Below are 21,793 nucleotides of genomic sequence, written 5' to 3'. Positions count from 1 at the left end.
GACAGCAGAAATAAATAGGAAGGCAACTTAAAATGATTCAGCATTACTTAGAAAAGAATACTAAAAGCATGGGAAACAATTTGAAGAGAGAAGAAGGAGGAAGAGGAGGAGGGAGAATTGAGAATAGTAGAGGATGCAAATGTGACTACACAAAAAACAAAGTGAAATTATAAAAACAAAAAAGGGTAGTCCTCTACATACAACCACAATTGGGGCCAACATTTACATTGCTAAGCAAGGCAACTGTTAAGTGAATCATGCCCAATTTTACAACTTTTTGCCATGCTTGTTTAGTGGATTACTGCAGTTGCTAAGTGAATTATGTGGTCATTAAGTGAACTCAGATTCTCCTATTGTCAATAGCAATTGCAAATAACAATTGCATGATCCCAGAACACTACAACCATCATAAATACATGCTGATTGATAAGTGCCTCAATTTTTATCGTGTGACTGTGGAGATTTGCAATGGCTGTAAGTGCAAGGCCCAGTTGCAAGTCACTTTTTTCTGTGTCATTGTTACTTTGAACGGTTACTAAATAAATGATTGTTAATCGACTACATGTACATATAAGCGACTGGAAAAAAAATCCGAGCGTCAGAGAAAAGTACATGTAGAAAGCCCAACACTGCAACTGTAGTATCAGAAAAACAAAATCTCACATAAATCTAAGCTAAATTACTGCTAAGCTTGTAAGCCGCCCTGAGTCTTCGGAGAAGGGCGGGATATAAATGGAGTTTTAAAAAAAATCTCCTTGATTAGTTTCCATCCATTGCTTCTTACCTTGCCTTCAGGTGTGTTGGAGAATAAGTAGACCTTCTCTGCTTTGTAGCAGCTCTTTGGATATTGGAACACTGCTATCATGTTACCCCTAGTCCTTCTTTTCATTAAATGAGAGATACTCAATTCCTGCAATATTGTTCATATGTTTAAGCCTCTAGTTCTCCTAATCATCTTGCTCTTCTCTGCACTCTTTCTACAGTCTCAACATCTTTTTTATATTATGATAATCAAAACTAGAGGCAAGCTAGATAATCGAATCAATTTTTTTGCTTAATCACCATCTCTCCCACATTGGTCCAAATAGTTCAAATTACTGTATAGAAAGAAGCTTAACAAACTCTTATTTGCAAGCTACCTTTGTATCTTTATGATGGAATAAAAAACAAATAGTCTGAACTTGGTTTTTCATGGTAATTTTTTCTCTACACCTTATGATGTTTGCAGCTTAGTTTAAATTCTTTCTGTGACAATTTAAGTATAGCTGATTCTCTCTTAAACTGGGCAACTGTCCTATGTAACACAGTCACCTTGGGAACATTCACAATAACTAGGATACCGAGAAAACATTTCACGTTTAAGTCATGTATAAGAAAAGTATTTTAAAGAAGTATTTTACTTATGTTTTATAGTTCAATCCCCTGCCCAAATGGATCCTGGACAAATGGATGTCCAATCTTTTCTTAAAAACCTTCCCCAATGGAGCACCTACAACTCCACGAGGCAAGCTCTTCCATTGGTTAATTGCTGTCACTGTCAGGAAATTTTTTCTCAGTTCTAGGAAGAATCTCTCTTTAATGAGCTTCCACCCATGGATTCTTGTCCTGTCCTCAGGTGCTATGGAGAATAAATTGACCCCTCATCTCTGTGGCTACCTCCAAATACTGGAAGACAGTTATCATTTCTCCCTAATCATTCTGTTCATTACGCTAGACATACCTAGTTCCCTTAATTGTTCATGGTATGGTTTAGCTTCAAGACCTCTTATCATCTTTATTAGTCATACAGTGATTACTAGGAAATTTCTAGAGAAGTTTGTAAATTCTATAAGTACCTTAGGAAAAATGCCATAATCACCAGAATTATTAGCAAGCATTTGTCAAGGGCATGTCTTGCCTAAATATTTATGGCATTATGTTATGCCATGTTGTTTGTCATGTCATGTTATTGGATAGGGTCATTTCTATAATGAGAGTCAATTTGGTATAGTGTTTAAGGCAAGGTGACCTTGAGTTCTAATCCTTACTTAGGCAGAAAACCAACTGGTAACTTTGAGCCACTTACTCTCTCAGCCTTAGAAAGAAGGTGAGGGCAAACTATTTCTAAAAATACTGCCAAGAAATCTGCATGAACTGATACAGCCAGTTGCCAGGATTCAAGACTGGGTTGAAAGCACTCTCTCACACAATTTTAATAAATTGTAGAAATGTGATAGATCCAACATATTTTGACATTAGCAAAACATTTGCTGAAGTACCTCATGACATTCAGATTAGTAAGTTAGTTAAGCATAGACTGGATAGTATGACATTTAGGAGAACTGATTATGAGTCAGCAGTGTAATGTGGCTGCCAAACAAGCAAGTATAATTAAGTCTGAATTATTTCCAAATCACAAGAAGTAATCATTTCATTTTTTCTATTTTGATCAGATCCCACTCTGAATGTTGCATTCAGTTCTGGAAACCACACAAGAAGAAGTATTCAAAGAAATTAGAAGGGCAATGGGAATGATCAGGGAAATGGAAATACACCTCTGAAAAAGTTTGAGGAGACTGAAGAGTGTACAACATTCATCAAATGTGTGAGGATGTCACACAAAGAAAGTCAAGGTTGTTTTGTTTTATTCCAGTGTGAAGAATAATAGTTACAGAAAGACAGATTCCAACTGAATGTTAGAAATATATCCTATCATTAACATCGGCTCAGCAGTGGAACAATTACTTAGAAAGATAAATGGGTTCCTCTTCAGTTGGCAGTATTCAACTGAAGGCTGTTTTGCCACCTGTCAGGGATGCTTTTTAAAATTTTTATTGTGGTCTTAAAATTTAAGATTTAAAAAAAATCACTAAAGAAGTATTTTTTCAGTCTGATAGTTCTGTGAGGCAATAATGAGGTTAGCTACTTAAAGGAACAACAAAGCATACCTACCTGCCTCCTTTATATGCTTGTAAACATCATCTGAACCAGCAGAAGAATATGGAATATCATCATGGGCTACAAAATCAATCTAAAAATACAGAATAAAAGGAAATTAAGTTGTCTCTTACTTTGGAAACCTAACTTCCTTATTTGCTAAACAAATTTTAAATAAAACATATTTTAAATGATTATAATAGATTTTATATCACTGTATAGCACATGAAACTGCAAAACCTTTTAGTTATATATGTGATGTTAGTTAAAGAATCTAAGCTGTTTACAATTATATTAAGTACCACATCAGTAATACAAAATATTCACCATGCTGAAACCTAAAGAATCATGCTAAAGAAAAAACTTATCTCAGAATATTTTAATGACATTTTTACTATTATACTTTGCTTCTTAATATAATACAACTTAATAAAGTTATTCAAAATACGTGGAAGACCAACCATAGCTAATTATTTACTTGAGCTTTGTATATTATTGAGAAATGTATGACATAAACATGTAGTACGTAGTGAAGAGTAGCTAATCTTACAATTCAATCAACCAGCATGATTTTTCATGGATATATGCTTGCACAGCAATAAAACAATTAACAGTTTCCTCCCAAAATATCTAAGTAACCTGTATATACAGTTTATAAGAAAGAAGAGAAAATCCAGTTTTCTGCAACTGTATTATTAATTTGGTTACTAGCAGCCCTGGTTGTGTAGAGGTTAGGTGCAGTATTGCAGGCAAACTGCCCACAGTCTGGAGTTCGATCCTGAAAGGGCTCGAGCTTGACTCAGCTTTCCATCCTTCCGAGGTCAGTAAATGAGGACCCAGATTGTTGGGGGCAATGTGCAAATGATGCTTACATTGTAAACCATCCAGAGAATACTGTAAAGCGCTATGGGGCATTATATAAGCCTAAATGCTATGCTATTTTGGACATTTGGGGATTTGGATTGTTATAAGAAAGGCCTATGAAAGTAACAGATAAACGGATGGAAGGAAGATTGCACACGGGATTTTAATTCAGTTGCATTATCATTGTTATTACTGGAACTGAGTCAATGTTTGAAAAGATATTTTCCCTTTTTGTTATAGTAGCATGAAAAGTTTTTTCCCCACTTCCTCAAATCCTAATTACATTTTCTAAGATTTTGATGCATAGCATCTAAAAGGAGACAAGAAAAGGAAAAGAGTTTTTCATAGTGTTGTTACCATCACAGCTATAAGCAAAAGAATTATTAGCACTTTTGAATTACAACCTGAATTACACGAATAATATGGTAGGGATGGTAGCAAAAGACACCTCAGTTTAGAGTCCAACTATGCTTTATAAACATGACAAATATGCAGTATTTGGCACCATCACTAGTATGAAACTGGTTTATGAGGGGGAGAGGTTAAAAAAATAGAAAGAAAAATACCTTATGCTTTTCCAAAAACTCTGCTGTGAGTGTCCATGGAGCATCTCTGATTACTTCATCTACATAACGACAGTGTCTGAGAGCCTCATAACGTTCCTCTTCATTCATTACAGTGAAACCTTTAAACTTATGTGTTAGATCATCACTGCAAACTGACATACATGCAAGAAGAATTCAAAAAGAGTAATCTTGACCCTGTAAAATTCAGTGCATCTCTTTGGCTATAAATGATTCAAATCTATTTTCAGAGTTTAAAACAGTAGTTGTCATACCAAATCACAAAGGTAGCAATCTAAAATTGGAAAACCATTTTCAGTCCCTTGATCACATTTAGTCAGTTGAAAACTTGCTTATATTGGACGGCCATTACATTAAAAGCTATTCTATGTTGGATAGCTGTTTCTCTAATTTGTTGGTCAGATAAATTGCTAGCTGAGTTTCTTTCAGAAGCAAGTCCCAAAGCTTCTCAACTGTGGAATGGTGGATCTTTTCTTGCAGTTCTCTTTGCTGTCCTAGCTGGAAAGTCTGAGACTTGTCTCAAGACACAGAGATAGCAATGAAATTGAGGGAAGCTAGACTGGCCATTGTTTTATTTCAGCATTTCCACATTCTCCATGGCATTTCTTTTTCTGGATATTACTATTGTTCCAATTTCTTATGGAAATATCAGCATACCAGTCATAGGGACACGTTCATCATTTGCCTTCTCTTAATACAAACTAATGGAAAGAAGCAATTATATTTCAGCATATAAATTTGGATGAAATGACATTCAATAGGCTCCATTCCACATTTCTGTTTTTAATATCTGAGAAAGAAGAATCCAGAATTGATCTTGAACATATGTAATATTAAATTTCTTTTCTTATCTCAATTTCATAGGTTCTACAAGTCTTAGGGAACTGGTCAGCTTTACAAACAGAAAAAAGATCTTCTGGATCAGAGAAAAATTACCTTATTGATCAGCAAGCTGCTTATGTGACATTTGCAAGCACTTTAGTTCTTTCCTAATATTTCGTAGGAAAAGGTTAAAATTAAAAGCTTGCTTTTCAGTAAATTAAAATTAGAAAACTCAGAAAATCTGGGCATGTTTAGCAAACTATATAAAAAAGAATATCAGTCTAAATGTACCGTAATAATTGTTTGAATATCAGGCTTACCTCCTACTAATAAGTAGCTATTAGGAAACAGAGTTTTGGCTTGCATGAGAGCTCTTGCATGACCAGAATGGAAGAGATCAAATATTCCATCTGCGTAGACTCTGACAGGTCTGTCCACTATGAACATAAGAAACAATTTTCATGTCATACCAGAAGTTTATCTCAAATCTAGTCAGATGATAATGATGCATTTGCTACTTCTATTCAAAAATATAAGGAAGAGGTTCAGGCAGTGTTGAGCCATTTAGCCCAATAAAAATCCATATCAGAAAAAGTATTTACCATAAAAAAAAACAGTGATTGGCTGGTCTTGGCTGGGCTCAGAAGCTAACAAGAGTCAGGCCCAATACTTGGATACAAGAGCACCAAGAAATTCCAGAGCCCTAGATCAGATTGGGAATTTGATTTGCATCCCAGAAGAAAAGATTGCTCCATTACTCTGTTTCATGGAATCTGTACAATATCACTATAAGGTGAGTTTAGCTCAAAGACAATTTCCTTAATAAAGAAATAAACTACCAGATGAATTATTATTATTATTATTATTATTATTATTATTATTATTATTATTATTGTTGTTGTTGTTGTTGTTTTGTTGTTGTTAACAACTATTACTATAATTATTAAATTATAATAATGCAGACCAGAAATCTGCAGTAACAGTAACAGTAACAACAAGCCTTGGTTTACAGCTAAACGCAAGCAGCTACGTCATGCCAAGGAGGAAGCCTACAGGAAAAGAGATAGAATGTTGTACAATCAGGCCAAAAATGTATTAACAAGGGAGATCCGAGCAGCAAAAAGAAGCTACTTTGAAAAACTGAGGAATCAAATCTCAATAAATGAATCAGCAGATGTGTGGAAAATTCTTAAAAATATCACTGATTACAGCAAACTTCCTCCCCATGCTGAAGGGAATTGACAACTGGCAGATGACCTGAATGTGTTTTACTATAGGTTTGAAAGGAAACCACTGGCAACTATCGCCACCATCTCCATCTCAGATACACCAACAACAGCCAAGCCTCCTACAACTGACCCCATCCCTTTGGGTCCCCCACTTCTGGTGATCACAGAAAAAGATGTGCGAGATCTATTTCACAGAAAAAGCCTGGAAAAGCACCAGACCCAGACAAGATAACTGCAGTGGTGGGATTCAGCTGGTTTGCACCACTTTGGCTGTACTGGTAGCTAATTTTTTGTTGCCCAGGCCCAGAATGGACTTTCGGAAGCAGCATCCACACAGAGAACTGGTTGTTCACATTTTGAATCCCACCACTAACTCCTTCTTGCTTGAAAGCTTGTGATGACCAAGTGGCCCCCATCTTCACCCGCAACTTTAATAAATCACTAGAGATGTGTTATGTTCCTTCTTGCTTAAAATGCTCTACTATCATCCTGGTGCTGAAGAAGTCCTCCATCAAGGAACTGAATGACTACACACCAGTTGCTCTGACATACGTAGTTATGAAAACCTTTGCAAGGTTAGTGCTGGCTTACCTGAAAACTATCACAGATCCTCTGTTAGACCCCTTGCGATTTGCCTACCAAGCAAACAGATCAGCAGATGATGCTGTTAATATGTCTCTGCACTATATCCTACAACATCTTGAATCTCCAAGGACCTATGTCCTTTTGTAGACTTCAGCTTGTAGACTTCACCATCATTCCAGATATTCTTCTAACTAAACTAATTCATTAGCTGTGCTTGACCACACTTGTAAGTGGGTCATAAGTTTTTTAGCAGACAGGAAGCAGCAGGTAAAGCTAGGCAAAATCACATCAGATACCTGTACAATTAGCACAGCCCCCCCCCCAGGCCAGGGCTGTGTGCTCTCTCCATTCTTTTTTCTTTCTATACCAACAACTGCATCTCAAAGGATCCCTCTGTTAAAGTACTGAAGTTTGCAGATAATACAACAGTCATTGGTCTCATTCAAGACAATGATGAATCTGCATACAGATGGGAAGTTGAACAACTGGCCTTGTGGCGCAGCCGGAACAATCTTGAACTGAACACAATCAAAACTGTGGAAATGATAGTAGATTTTAGGAGAAGCCCTCCAATTCTACCACCTCTTACAATACTAGACAACACAGAATCAACAGTATAGATGTTATAGTTTCTAGGTTCTATAATATCTCAAGACTTAAAATGGACACCTAACATCAAAAATGTCATCAAAAAAGCACAACAAAGAAGGTTCTTCCTGGGCCAACTTAGAAAGCTCAGACTACCCAAGGAGCTGCTGATACAGTTCTACAAAGGAATCTGTCTGTCATTTGTACCTCTATAACTGTCTGGTTTGGCACTGCAACCAAACAAGACAGACACAGACTTCAACTGATAGTTAGAACTGCAGAAAAAAAAACAATTGCTACCAGCCTGCCTTCCACTGAGAACCTGTATACTGCACGAGTCAGAAAGAGGGCTATGAAAATATCTACAGACCCCTCACATCCTGCACATAAACTGTTTCAACTTCTTCCCTCAAGACAACGGTATAGGGCATTGCATGCCAAAACAACTAGACAGAAGGACAGTTTCCCCCCCCCCCCCATGCCATCATTCTCCTAAACAACTAATTCCCACAGCACTGTCAGGCTACCTAGTAGGGCTGTATTACTATCACCTTTCTCATCTTTTTTTATTACCTATTCCTTATCTTCTTATAAGTTTGTTGCTTGTATCTTACGATTTATATATTTTTATTTAGTATGCTAGAATGATTTATATTGATTGCTTATTTAGTATCCTATGACTATCACTGAGTGTTGTAACGTATGATTTATGATAAATGTATTTTATGATTATAATCATGATTTATCACCTTTTGCTTGTATGTTCACTGAGAGCTTATGCACCAGAGACAAATTCCTTGTGTGTCCAATCACACTTGGCCAATAAAGAACTCTATTCTATTCTAATTGCTTCTATGTAGTAGAGCTAAAACAGAAAGCGCTCTTCTAAAATGAGAAGCATATGCACACATTTATAACTCAAATGTTTATTTCTTGGTACTTTTTCATCTATATACTATTAAAACTCTCTTTCCTATAACCTTTAACTGGATGAAATGATGCACCACAGGACAATTTGTTTTGAACCAAAGTATGGTTCAGCTTACTTGATTGCTTACAGAATGTGACCAAAATCTGGAACCTATGACTTCCATGCAGTTGAAATTTGACAAATTTTATACAACATTTTATGACAGAAAACTTATCTGAAGCTCTGTAACTGTTAAAGACATTGAGGAATCTGATAAGGAAATATCTCTAAAAGGATGATCCAAGGGGTCACGGATTGCCTAGTTTCCCTTGAAAAGCAGCTGAACTTGTTATGGGACAAGACTACGAGGGCAGCAGGCTAATTGGGCTAATCATGTGCCGAATGCAGACCCCTGTCCTCCTGAAAAGGAAAGAGTGAGAAGGAGAACCCAGAAGGGATAGGAGAGTGATTTCTGCTATCCCCGCTATCCCCAACATCTGTTGCTGTGGTGATTGTTTCAGTCTGTCTATTTGCAAAACTGCTTTTAAATATGTCCAGATGTTTAATTTAGTTATTTATTTTGTATGGCTGTCAAAATTGCAAAAAGCAACTCTAGGTGGCTAACGTAGTATTAAAAACAAAACGAACAATAAAAATAAAGCTAGAAGGTCACAAAATATGATCTCAGGTCCCAGAACAGTGCAACTGCCATAAATATGAACTAGTTCCCAAGTATCTGAATATTGATGAAGTGATCATGGGTGTTATGTATTGGGCTCAGTTGTAACACCATGTGGTAAGCTGGAGCAACTAACGGCTCTCCAGCTACCCAGATTCCAGGTCTCCAGTGCTGCTATTGGCTGCCCCTAGGTGGCAATGGGTTGGTTTAAACCTATTGGCTGCCACCTAGGGGCCAGGCTATAAATTGCTGCAAGCTGCAGCCCAATTCTCAGTTCAGATCCTGCAAGCAATAAACCATGAGCTTTTTTGAACTCACTTGCCTCGTCTCCTTTCCTGCGCGAAGAACTCACTACACAACACTGGCGACAAAGATGGGATCCTGCTTCTCCAAAAGAGCTGAAGTTCACTAGGGGAGAGGCAGCTCATGCCTGGAGGTAAAAGGCATTTCTCCCCCCCCTACGGTCGGCTAGGAAGCCATGCTAGCAACCATGTGCTCAGCGGATTCAGTCCCTGGGCCTTGGAGAAGCAGGATCGAAAACCGCAGGAACCAGCCGAAGACGGAATGCTGAAGGTCGGAAGACTTCGCAAATTTGATGTCAAGCATCCAGAGGGATGGCCTTCCTACTTGTCCCAGGTAGAAAACTACCTCTGGGCAAACCAAATCGCAGAAGATGGGCTGAAGGCTGCAACGCTGCTCTGCGTGTGTGGCCCAGCCACTTTCCACCTGGCTGAAAACCTCTTTGCTTCAACACCGCTAGAATCGATTTCCTACACGGACCTCAAGAAGAAGCTGGGAGAGCATTTTCAGCCCAAGATTTCAGAGATTGCCTGGCACTTCACGTTTGATCAGCGAGTGCAGCAACCAGGCGAAACAGCATCAGAATTCATCGTGGCCTTGAGGCAGGCCGCATGCCTCTGTAAATTCTCGAACCTTGAAAAGCGACTGCGAGACCGGCTCGTCTGCGGCCTGTGGAACCGAACGCTCCAACAAAGACTTTTTGCCAGACCGAAATTAACATTTTTAGAAGCTCAAGACAAAGTTATGGCAGACGAGGCCGCTGGGGATGCAGTCCAAACAGTCCAGCCTGCCAAAACGATGAAACGTGAAGAAACAGTCCACCACGAGGACGCCAAACGCTTAGAGGAATCTTCAGAGGAAGAAGATCCTGAAGTCAACAAGCTTCACAAGCAAACCGACGTGCAGCAACACAGCAGCAAACAGCAAGAGAACACTTACAAGGCAGTTCTCTTACCTAGATGTAAAGGGTGTGGTGGCAACCATTTTCGCGCCGATTGCAGATTCTGGTCAGCCACGTGCAGGACCTGCGGCAAAACAGTCTGAAGAGCTCGCCAGAGGCACCGGCTGTCCAAACACCAGTCAGAAAATCCAACCAGGAAAGGTACCGGGGTCCAGGGTCCATTCAGTGTGGGGTTTTGTAGAAGCCGTAGAAGCATATGCTGCACAGGGGCCCGTCGCCCCCTCAAACCTAAACTCAAACTGCAGGTAGAGCTACAAGGAGTCCCTTGTAAAATGGAGTTAGACTCTGGCTCTGCTGTCTCCATTATTTCCCAGGACACCTTCAATTTCTTGTGCAGGCGCAGTAATAAATGGGCCAAGCTGAGGCCCTCAGACATAATTTTAACCGACTTTCAAAATGCTCAAGTCAAAGTTAAGGGAGAAGCTACTTTGGCTGTAAAATTTAAGGGGTTTTATGGGCACCTGGATGTCATAGTAGTAGGGGGCCAGAGAACAAGTCTCATAGGACTCGATTGGTTTGATGCCTTAGGCATTCAGATAACTGGTATCAACTGGACACAAGCTGCAACCCTTTCGTCAGTTTGCGAGGACTTTGCAGACGTTTTTGATTCAGTCCTAGGAACATACACAGGACTGCCTATCTCATTCAAGCTAGACCCCAACATAGTTCCCATTAGGGTTAAGTCACGAAGGGTCTCAAACATAAAATTGACTCAGAAATAGACAAGCTTGTAGAACAGGGTGTTTTACAACCAGTTGATGGTGGGGAGTGGGAAACTCCTATAGTCACCCCACTTAAGGACAACAGGGAAATTAGGATATGTGCAGACTATAAATGTACAATTAATAAAGCCCTTAAGCAACATGCTTACCCTGTCCCAGTGGTCAACCACATTTTAGCTTCCTTGCAAGGGGGTACTATTTTCGCTAAATTAGATTTAGCACAGGCCTATCAGCAAATGCTGGTTGATGAGGCCACAGCTGAGGCTCAGACGATTGTGACTCACAGGGGGGCTTTCAAGGTTAAGCGTTTACAATTTGGAGTCAGCGTAGCTCCAGGCATTTCCCAGGGGATCATGGAGCGCACACTTAAAGGCATTCAGGGCATCTGCCCTTATTTTGATGATGTTCTTATCGCTGGGGAATCTACAGAAGTGTTAGCCAACAGGCTCAGGGCTGTCCTACAGAGGCTTCGTGAAGCAGGCCTCAAACTAAAAAAGAGTAAATGTAGTATTGGGGTCCCTTCAACAGAATTTCTGGGATTTCGAATTGATGCTAAAGGTATTCACCCCGCTGAGTGAAGTGAAGGCCATTAAAATGGCTCCTAGTCCTAAATCCAAAGGAGAGCCTACAAGCATTCTTGGGCCTCCTCAACTTCTACCATGCCTTTCTGCCTAACAAGGCTGCATTAGCAGAGCCTCTTCACAGGCTCTTAGATAAGAAAGCTCCATGGAAATCAACCAGCATTCATGAAAAAAGCTTCCAGGACTTAAAGGCACTGTTGTCAGTTAAATCCACTGTAACTCATTTTAGGGAGTCTAAACCAGTCTGTTTAGCATGTGATGCATCTCCTTATGGGGTGGGAGCAGTCTTGAGTCATTTAGAAAAGAATGGAACACAAGTCCCTATTGCATTTTATTCTAGGACACTGTCCTCTGCTGAGCATAACTATGTCAAATTGACAAAGAGGCCCTATCCATTGTTGCTGGAAAAAAAATCCATGACTATTTATATGGCAGGGACTTCATGGTCTTTACAGACCACAAACCACTGTTGGGACTCTTCACAACAGACAAACAAACCCCCCACATACTTTCTCCAAGAATGTTGAGATGGTCTATTTTCTTATCTGCATACACTTTTAAATTGGTTCACAAACCTGGTAAAGAAATGGACCATGCTGATGGCCTCAGCAGACTCCCACTGCAGAAACATTGCTGCAGAAACAGCTACAGATAGAACACTTAGTAGAGTGCTTTCATGGGTACACACAGGGTGGTTAGATAAAAGCCCAAGCTCTGAGTTTCAGAGTTATTTTGTCAGAAGACATGAGGTATCAGCTCACAAGGGGTGCATCCTATGGGGAAACAGAGTCATAATCCCTTCTTCACTGAGAGACAGGGTTTTACAGTCATTACATGAGGGCCATCCAGGCATTGTCAGAATGAAAGCTTTAGCAAGAAGCTACCTTTGGTGGCCTGGCCTTGACAAGGACATTGAGGCACAGGTACATGGTTGTTATACATGCCAGCAATCTAGGCCTGAGATGCCACACGCCCCAGTTCACAGGTGGGAGGAAATGCACACTCCCTGGTCTATAATTCACATAGACTACACTGGGCCCTTTCAGGGACAGCTCTTTCTCATAGTGGTGGACAGCCATTCCAAATGGCTGGAAGTAATTCCAGTTGCAAATATGACTACTGCTAGGACCATCCAGGTGCTGAGAAAACTCTTCGCCACACATGGGTTGCCAGATATCTTAGTTTCAGACAATGGGGCCCAATTCACTGCTGCTGAATTTCAGGCCCTCCTAAGAGCAAATCTTATCAGGCATGCAACATCTGCCCCTTTTCACTCATCCTCTAATGGTCAAGCTGAACGAATGGTGAGGACTAGGAAGGAATCACTCAAACGCATCGTAACAGGTGACTGGCATCACAGACTGGCAGATTTTTTACTCTGCCAACATTCTATGCCCTGCACTGCTACAGGCAAAAGTCCTGAAGAACTTCGTTGGGGGAGGCGACTGATCACTAAACTGGACAGGTTGCATCCAGATAGAGTGGCAGCAGAAGCCTCTCGACCAAAACCCCCAAGGGGGCTGCAAATGGGCGATTGGGTATGGGCCAGAAACTATGGACATGGGAATCTGTGGGTTCCTGGTAAAATTACCAAATCATCTGGTACCCTTTCTTATGAAGGGCTGGAGGGAGGGCGAGTTATCAGACACCACATTGATCAACTCAGAAAACGGTTTCCAGAATGGCCACTAAGCGAGGACTGCATCATAAGTCCCTCCCAAAGTCCTCAAACTTGCAGCCAAGCCAGCCCATACATGGACTCTCAAGACTCTTCCTTCTTAAGCAGTGAGGAACTGGGCATAGAGGAGGGGAGTCCAGAAGTGCAACATGGATTCCCTGAAGAAGCAAGCCAACCAGACTTTAACAAATGCTATGCCAACTCTGCTGATCAGTATGACTCTGGGGTGGGCCAACCTGGAGAGGCCAGCCAGAGAGCATCTAATTCCTTTGACTCAGGTGCATCAAGGGACATTGGTCTACCTGGCCCGATGGGTAAGCTGGTAGACCAGAAAGTGACTGGAACCCCAAGACGTTCCACAAGGGCATGCAAGCCTCCTTCTTATCTAACTGATTATGTTGAAAAATAAAGGAACTATAATGTTGCCTGTACTGTAACTTGTCGCTGTACTGAAACAGTATTGCTATGATGTTAACTGTCTTGTGTGCTATAATGGAAGTCTATTCATTCGGGCTAACTGATGCTATAATATAACTTGCATTGTTTTGCAAAAGTTGTTTTGATGTTAAGTCTTGTAACTTGTAAAGTAAAGGTAAAGGTTCCCCCGCACATGCGTGCTAGTCGTTTCCAACTCTAGGGGGCGGTGCTCATCTCTGTTTCAAAGCCGAAGAGACAGTGCTTGTCCGAGGACGTCTCAGTGGTCATGTGGCTGGCATGACTAGACACCAAAGGCACACGGAACACTGTTACCTTCCCACCATAGTGGTCCCTATTTTTCTACTTGCATTTTTATGTGCTTTCGAACTGCTAGGTTGGCAGAAGCTGGGACGAGTAACAGGCGCTCACTCTGTTACGCAGCACTTGGGATTTGACCCGCCAAACTGCCAACCATCTGATCGACAAGCTCAGTGTCCTAACCCACTGAGCCACCGTGTCCCTTTTTTGTAACTTGTACTGTTTGCCAATTATTGCTATGATGTTGTCTGATCTAAGAGGGGAGGGGTGTTATGTATTGGGCTCAGTTGTAACACTACATGGTAAGCTGGAGCAGCTAACGGCTCTCCAGCTACCCAGACTCCAGGTCTCCAGTGCTGCTATTGGCTGTCCCTAGGCGGCAATGGGTTGCTTTAAACCTATTGGCTGCCACCTAGGGGCCAGGCTATAAATTGCTGCAAGCTGCAGCCCAATTCTCAGTTCAGATCCTGCAAGCAATAAACCATGAGCTTTGTTGAACTCACTTGCCTCGTCTCCTTTCCTGTGCGAAGAACTCACTACACAACAATGGGGATGCTGCAACAGTTGTAAGTGTGAAAAATGATCATAAGTCACCTTTTCAGTGCCACTCTAACTTTGAACAATCCCTAAACCATTGTATGGCAAGGACTACTTGTATCTGATTCCAATTTTCCCAACTAGTGCCCCTTCGATGGGGAAAAGTGCTTTAAATTGGGACTACAAAGTCCAGTCTGCTGGGAATTCTGGAGGCAATGGACTAATGTGGTTGAAATACATTCTGAAATTAATTTATAATGCATAATACCAGACTCACCTGGTGTTCCAAGACGGGCCTGAGCAATGGTTAGCTTCTCATGAGGAGCTTTGCACTGACAGCTTGTTTCACCCGCAAATGGAGCCGGTGCTGTCAAAGTCTAGAAGATGGGAAAGGTCAGATTATGAAAAAAGAGAGCAAAATAAATTGTCAGTTGTGGACATTATCAGATATGATGTTATTGTTCCTTGCTTCCACCAATACCACTTGATAAGGATTTTTTTAAAAAAGTTAAATCTTAAGCAGAGTGAATAACTTTATAATATCCTTCACATTTGTTTTCTTTCAGTGAAATATTTTAGAAGTGGACACAGGGATGTAAATATTTCGTTCACCTACTGATTTCAAGTGCATTCTCATTGCTATTTATTCCAATTCCTGAGAAAATTTTATTTGAAATATCTATAATTTTCCCCATTAAATAAATTGCATTAACACGTGCATTCATAGTATACATAATATGAGCTGAGAACAGAAAAAGTTTAATTAAGAATTCAAATAGAGATTCTTTCCACTAATAATAAAGAAGCTGGATATTATGCATATCATTTTTCTTCTTTTGGCTTCTTATGTCATATTAAGCAAGAATAGAAAGAACAGAAAAAATAAAAAGGAGTGAAGTTTGTCACGGTCAGCTTTCATGTGAAACTACTGTAACATTGCAGTGTCAACAGTTCTGGAAAGCTGGGAAAAAACTTGAAACATTCCAACTCCCACATCCTTATGGCTGGTACCAATGTGTGTGTAGGGGAACCAATAAAGCTTTCTGGGCACAAAGATAAACCTCTCAGATGCAGCCTGCCAATGGTAAGGCCATGCAAATACTGTTCCACTTTGGCTGCAGCAGGTGACGATAGCAGGAGAAAGAAAATAGGAGAGTTCTTTATTGCCATTGCAACAGTGGGCCTGAACCCCAAAAGGTTTTCCCTCAATTCTTCAGCCACCATAAAATATCCTTTCCTCCTTCCGTTTTACCTTCTGCATTCAGACCCTAACTTCTCCCCCCTTAGAGCTTTTCCTCTAATGTGACCTAGTCACTGCTTTTTTTCTGCCATGTCTGCATGGCTTTGCTCTGATTCATCCCCAGCCCACATCTGAGGCTGGGGATGTACAGTCATCCATAGCTATTAATTTAAAGATATTTTTCCCTTCTTGTATCCATGGATACAGTTTGGCACACTTCTCCAATGAATACTGATGCTATCAGGGGATGGAAATTGCCCAACTTTCCTATTAGCTATTTTAGGTTACTGTGGGTACTCCTTTTCTATGGATCACTGAGAACTGCCCTCCAAGGCCACTTTGTCTAAGGCTGCAGGAGAATGCCTAACCCAGGGGTCAGCAGTCTGAAACAGTGAAAGAGCCACTCGGAACCGGTTCCCTCACAAAAGGAAAAACTGGGAGCCGCAAAAAAATGTGTGCGCATGTGCATACATGCGCGCATGCGCAGAACAGGGTTTGACTGAAGAGTGGAGCCAAGGCAAGATATGCACCTACCCTGCATATTTGAATTGATTGGTTGAACTTTTTTAGTCCCCCTTTTTTTGGGGGGACTGCACATGGCAGAGGACTGGGAGCCACAGGAGATGGCTGAAAGAGCCGCATGCGGCTCCGGAGCCGCGGGTTGCAGACCTGTGGCCTAACCAGCATTTTTCATAGTGCTTGTCAGATCTTTCATGGGGTCCTTAAAAATACAGGTTTCGTATTTTTTGCAAGAGTGTTAAGACTGCTTTTTTTGAGCTGCACAGATTGATTTAAATCAAAAGGTGTTCTCCCAGATTAATACTGGTAGTTCTGTTACCAGAACTATTTTTTAAAGTAGCTAATTGAAAGATACCCTAGGTATACTGTATTTGGGTTCTATCTCTTTATTGGCATCTGTGGACCTCCACAGCCCAGATATGGCAGTTTTATTATCTTTACCTTTATAAGTAGGAAAGAGAAGAAAAAAGAAGAGACTAGCAAGCAATTGCCAGGAAGACTCCTGGTAGGCAGGACTCCACCTGCAGCGTATGATACTACTGTTGAGGCAATAATAAGTGGCTTGAGAGTAGCAATTGTGGCAGCTCTTACTTTTCAGTCCATTGGCCCTTCCTTTTTCTATGTTACTTTTTTGTCATGACGCTATTGGGGATCTGTGCTTGCACTTATGTATCTCGGTGCAAAAAATCAAGCTGGTTCTACACAGGAAAGAATATCATGTAATCCACTAAGAGCAATGACATTCTGTTATTTTAACTTTAAACCCAGTTTGGGGAGCAATTTCATGTCCACCCTGTCTTCACCCCTCTTCACCCACTCATTCCAATTTAAATCCTACACCAGTTTAACCACCTCATTGCACTGATAAGAGTTATAACTCACAAAAGCTTATACCTTTTTAATAAAAATTGTTAGTCTAAAATAGTACTACCAGACTCCTTTGTTTTTTGGGCTACCACAGGTCTCAGTTAGAGAGGAAATTTCTTTAGGGCTAGTTCAATTTTAGAATAGGATATGGAAAAATCTATGTCATAATGACATCTGCCATTGGAATAGATTTCATGTTCCCTGTGAAATCACTTCTGTCCCTGCAAATTTTAGAGAACGGTATTAATTCCTTGTTACAAAGAAGAAGACACATTACATGATTAGATGTCAACTCACATAATGTTGGATGTAGCATATGGTATCTTTGACAGAAATAAATTTAAGAGTAGTCTTACCAAAATTAAGGGAACTTAATTTAGGCATGACTAAATGCCACATGACCACGGAGATGTCCTTGGACAAGCGCTGGCTCTTCGACTTTGAAATGGAGATGAGCACCGGCCCCTAGAGTTGGAAACGACTAGCACGCATGTGCAGGGGAACCTTTACCTTTTTAAATATGTCTTAAGCTCAGTTTTTTTATTCTACCTTACAATTTTGAGATAACATAAACCAAACTTAGAATAACTATACCATATCATTCTTTACAAATATACTGTTTAGGTTAGTTCCATTGAAATATATAGCACTGAATAACTGTAGACAGCAATTAGGGTTCTGCAAAATATTGTTTTTGTTTACATATATTTTTATTTAATTGATTCTTTGACAAATCCCTAAGCTGATTTTCAAAATATTAAAAATTTTAAATATGTAATCCATTGCATAGGTTTATGCAAAATATATTATTTTCAATGTAAGGATTATTTATTTAATTAGTTTTCTATACCGCCCTATTCCCGAAGGACTCAGGGCGGTTTACAGGGCAATATTTAAAAGACAATATAAAATTAAGATAAAAATAGAATTAAAAAGAATTAAATTAATAATAGCCCAACAATAAAACAATGTTAAAAACTTAAAACTAAAAACCCCCTCAGTCCAGGCCAGATAGATCGAAAAGCCAGGTTTTCAGGTCCCGGCGAAACGAACACAGGTCAGGGGCAGTCCCGAGTTCCACAGGTAAATCATTCCAAAGGGCAGGCGCGCCCACAGAGAATGCCCTCCCACATAAATGCATATTTCTAACAAGGCAATAAATGTAATTAAATGAAAAGGTCTCTTTTTCAGAAACCATGCTTTTGCACTGAGTGAGCACGAGGCAGTATTTTTTCCTTTTAATTATCCATGATAATAGAGGCTGGGTCCTTTCCTTTCCTTTCCTTTCCTTTCTCATTGTCAAAAGACAATGATGGAATGGAATGGAATTGAGCGCTAAACTGCCCTTTTGTTTCTAAGTAAGACTAAGTTATACAATAACCAATCCAAATGGTTCATACTGAGTTAAATAGCAAAGAACAAATGTTAAAACAATCATGGATATAGTCTGAATCTACAAGTGCTAATCCTAATCTACATAGGAAAAGCCAGTTTCCTGGGAGTTTACTTTTAGGAAATATCAGTTTCCCAGTGCCACAGGAAAATCCTTTGACAGTGCTAGTTCAAGTATTCTATAGTGCTTTGCACTACCTAGCTTCATAAAACTACTATGCTGGCCTTTTGCTATCAAGGGCAATACTTCACAGAATATTTCTACAAAATTTACCAGCATGGTGCCCATTGGGTTGAATTATGCTGTGAAAATGACTATAACCACTGTAATATGTGCAGGAACTATTATTAGGTGGTTTCATGTGTTTAAATGTACAGTAAGTTTTTAAATGGCTGTAAAAGTTTGACCATAAGAAAAGTTTGACCATGAGCGCCAGAGAATGGAGGCCTTTGAACTATGGTGCTGGAGAAGACTCCTGCGAGTTCCTTGGACTGCAAGGCGATCAAACCGGTCAGTCCTAGAGGAGATCAACCCTGACTGCTCTTTAGAAGGCCAGATCCTGAAGCTAAAACTCAAATACTTTGGCCACCTAATGAGAAGGAAGGACTCACTGGAGAAGAGCCTAATGCTGGGAAAGATTGAGGGCAATAGAAGAAAGGGACGACAGAGAATGAGGTGGCTGGATGGAGTCACTGAAGCAGTAGGTGTGAGCTTAAATGGACTCCAGAAGATGGTAGAGGACAGGAAGGCCTGGAGGAACATTGTCCATAGGGTCGCGATGGGTCGGACACGACTTCGCAACTAACAACAACAACAATTTGTAGAGAGCTCTTCTGAGTTTTCCTTTCTCAGTTAGCTGCTACCTACAATACATCAATAGGAAACCTTCATAGGAAAAGTTTTTCCTACAGTGAAGAAAATGATATATTTTTGTGTTTTTTTTGTTTTTTGTAACTTCTGTTATTACAGAGAGCACACTGTTACTGGGCCATTGTGAGTCTAGGTTAGGTTCTCAGGCCTAATCTTAACTACATTTACTTTCAGAGAAGTAGGCTTAGCATGCTTCCTTACTTTTAGAGAAATCTTCTCATCCCAGACATATAAATCAGGAGAAAGTATGTTGGTCTTCCAAATCTCATTATCTCCTAAAATGATTGCTAACTTCCATGCAAATTTTTAATAAATTCTTATGGAAGCTCACACAAAGCTAATAGAATAAAGAACAGAACAAACTCTTATCCTTACTACTTTTTAGAAAAGAGTTTCCTTTAATAGAAAATGTATATGCCAAATGATGCCAATGAAAATGTTAGGCAGCAAGGAAAGGATGCTATATTCTATAGACAACTGGCTGCTTTATACGTACTGCTTCAATAGATAAATTACTAAGGAAATGCAGATTTTCTCCTAAGGTAACTCTCCCAACTCATATGTGCTGAACTACTTGAAAATGACATATATGTGTACAATTTCACATGATTTATATATACAGTTTAACTGCATCTTTGGAAAAAAAAAGAGAGTGAACTGTGATATCCTTTCCTAATGCTGAGTAGGCTTTTTAAAAATTAATGTGAAAATCTGTTTCTAAGCAAATTTGTTTTAATAAGTAAAAAGGCAAATTAACAGACAAGAATTAAGCTTTGTAGGGGAAATCCAGCAAAGACTAGAGGAAAAGCCTATTGCAGAGCTGGATGGACTTTTTATTGAAAAAAGCCAGGCTGCAGAAACATACGGTACTGTAATCCCAGATTCTCTCTCTGAATGCAGCAGGCACAATAATTGCTTTGTAACCCCCATTCTTGTAATAAAGAAAGCAAACACAGAGCTAACACAGATTAGGTCCTTTTTTTATATTTCTATTCAGACTACAAAGCAGGATTAGCCTGTAACTTCATAATGCACTGAGCTCCAGAAAAGCAAAAAAGAAAGTATCCTTTGTCTTTTACTTACCAGTCGAGGCTGAGGACATGTGTGCTCTATCTCCTCCATGGTTTCTGAAGGAAGCTCATTAGAAAGGGATTTTGGGATACCTGTTTCTGACTCAGCATTAGTTGCAAGCACTGGCATGGCCAGTGAATGCTTCTTGTGGTGATGCCCTTTCTGCTATCCTTCTCTCAGCCAGATAATGTTTTCGCATGTAATTCTTTCCCTCCCTCGCCTTCTTCCGCTTCTCTTCTTTTCATTCCCTTGAGAAATTAAAGGTTTTTCTTTCAAGGAGAAGCCAAGAGGCAAGGCCTCAGTTTATCACTATAACAACCAGCTAGCAGCAGAGCAGTTGGTACATGATACAGTATTCTAATTTGCATATCGCATTCTGGTTGGTTACTGTCATCATAGTACCACTTTGACTGAAGTAGCTGATATATGCTGGAAGGTAGGTTGATACGAATGCCTTCTTTTCTTTATTTAGTGCTTTCCTGCTAAGCATCACATGACTTTACACATTTGATAATATTCTTCACATTGATTATTACACTTTTATTTCATTTTGAATTTTTCTTCCTCTTCTTTTAAATAAAAAGACACACACTGAGATTTTTTGATGACTAAATTGCTCCAAGTTTTAAATTCTATTTCTGTATTTAAAAATAAATGTATGATTTAGAAAAAGAGGGTGGGATGAGCATAATGGAAAGTCATAAATTGAGAAGAAATATGGAGAAAAATATTGATCTCATTTAGCCCTGAATTTAACAATGCTGAGTGAATTGAGAATTCATAAATTCATCTCAAACTTGTCAAAATAATATATACTTTCCACACTATTATTTCAAGCTTGCATTCCAGTTCTTACACAATGGTATTATGGTGCTGAAAGGACAGCTCCTCTTAGTAGTAACTATGTCAGTCAGTGATCAAATAATGCTGACTTATGTAAACTAGAGATATACATAATTGATGTAATTTTAAGTAAATATTTTTGAAAGGGAATAAAAAACTAATGCAAATTAATATGAAGTTGAAAGAAAAGAAAAAGAAAGAAAAAATTAAAGAGAAAGCTAACAGTGAAACAAAGGGGAAAATGTAAAAGAAATTAGAAACAAAGTAGGTTTATTATTGTTTTTATAATTTATCCCAGT

At 39.6% G+C, this 21,793-nt stretch overlaps 1 protein-coding gene across 1 annotated transcript in view; it reads right to left on the bottom strand.

Moving 5' to 3' along the window:
- PCYT1B (phosphate cytidylyltransferase 1B, choline) overlaps nucleotides 1-20,780 on the bottom strand; it is a gene marked incomplete at its 5' end in the record, with an annotated part of 32,547 nt that extends 11,767 nt beyond the window's left edge. The window contains 5 exons of the mRNA XM_083361745.1: nucleotides 2,932-3,010; nucleotides 4,347-4,498; nucleotides 5,507-5,623; nucleotides 14,969-15,068; nucleotides 20,664-20,780. Of these exons, the coding sequence (XP_083217871.1) occupies nucleotides 2,932-3,010; nucleotides 4,347-4,498; nucleotides 5,507-5,623; nucleotides 14,969-15,068; nucleotides 20,664-20,780 (565 nt within the window). The remainder of the gene's footprint in view (nucleotides 1-2,931; nucleotides 3,011-4,346; nucleotides 4,499-5,506; nucleotides 5,624-14,968; nucleotides 15,069-20,663) is intronic.
- Between the last annotated feature and the right edge of the window lie 1,013 nt (nucleotides 20,781-21,793).

The sequence above is a fragment of the Vipera ursinii genome, assembly GCF_947247035.1.
Source record: "Vipera ursinii genome assembly, chromosome: 4".
NCBI classification, from domain to species: domain Eukaryota; kingdom Metazoa; phylum Chordata; class Lepidosauria; order Squamata; family Viperidae; genus Vipera; species Vipera ursinii.
This window is presented reverse-complemented; position numbering and strand designations above follow the sequence as displayed.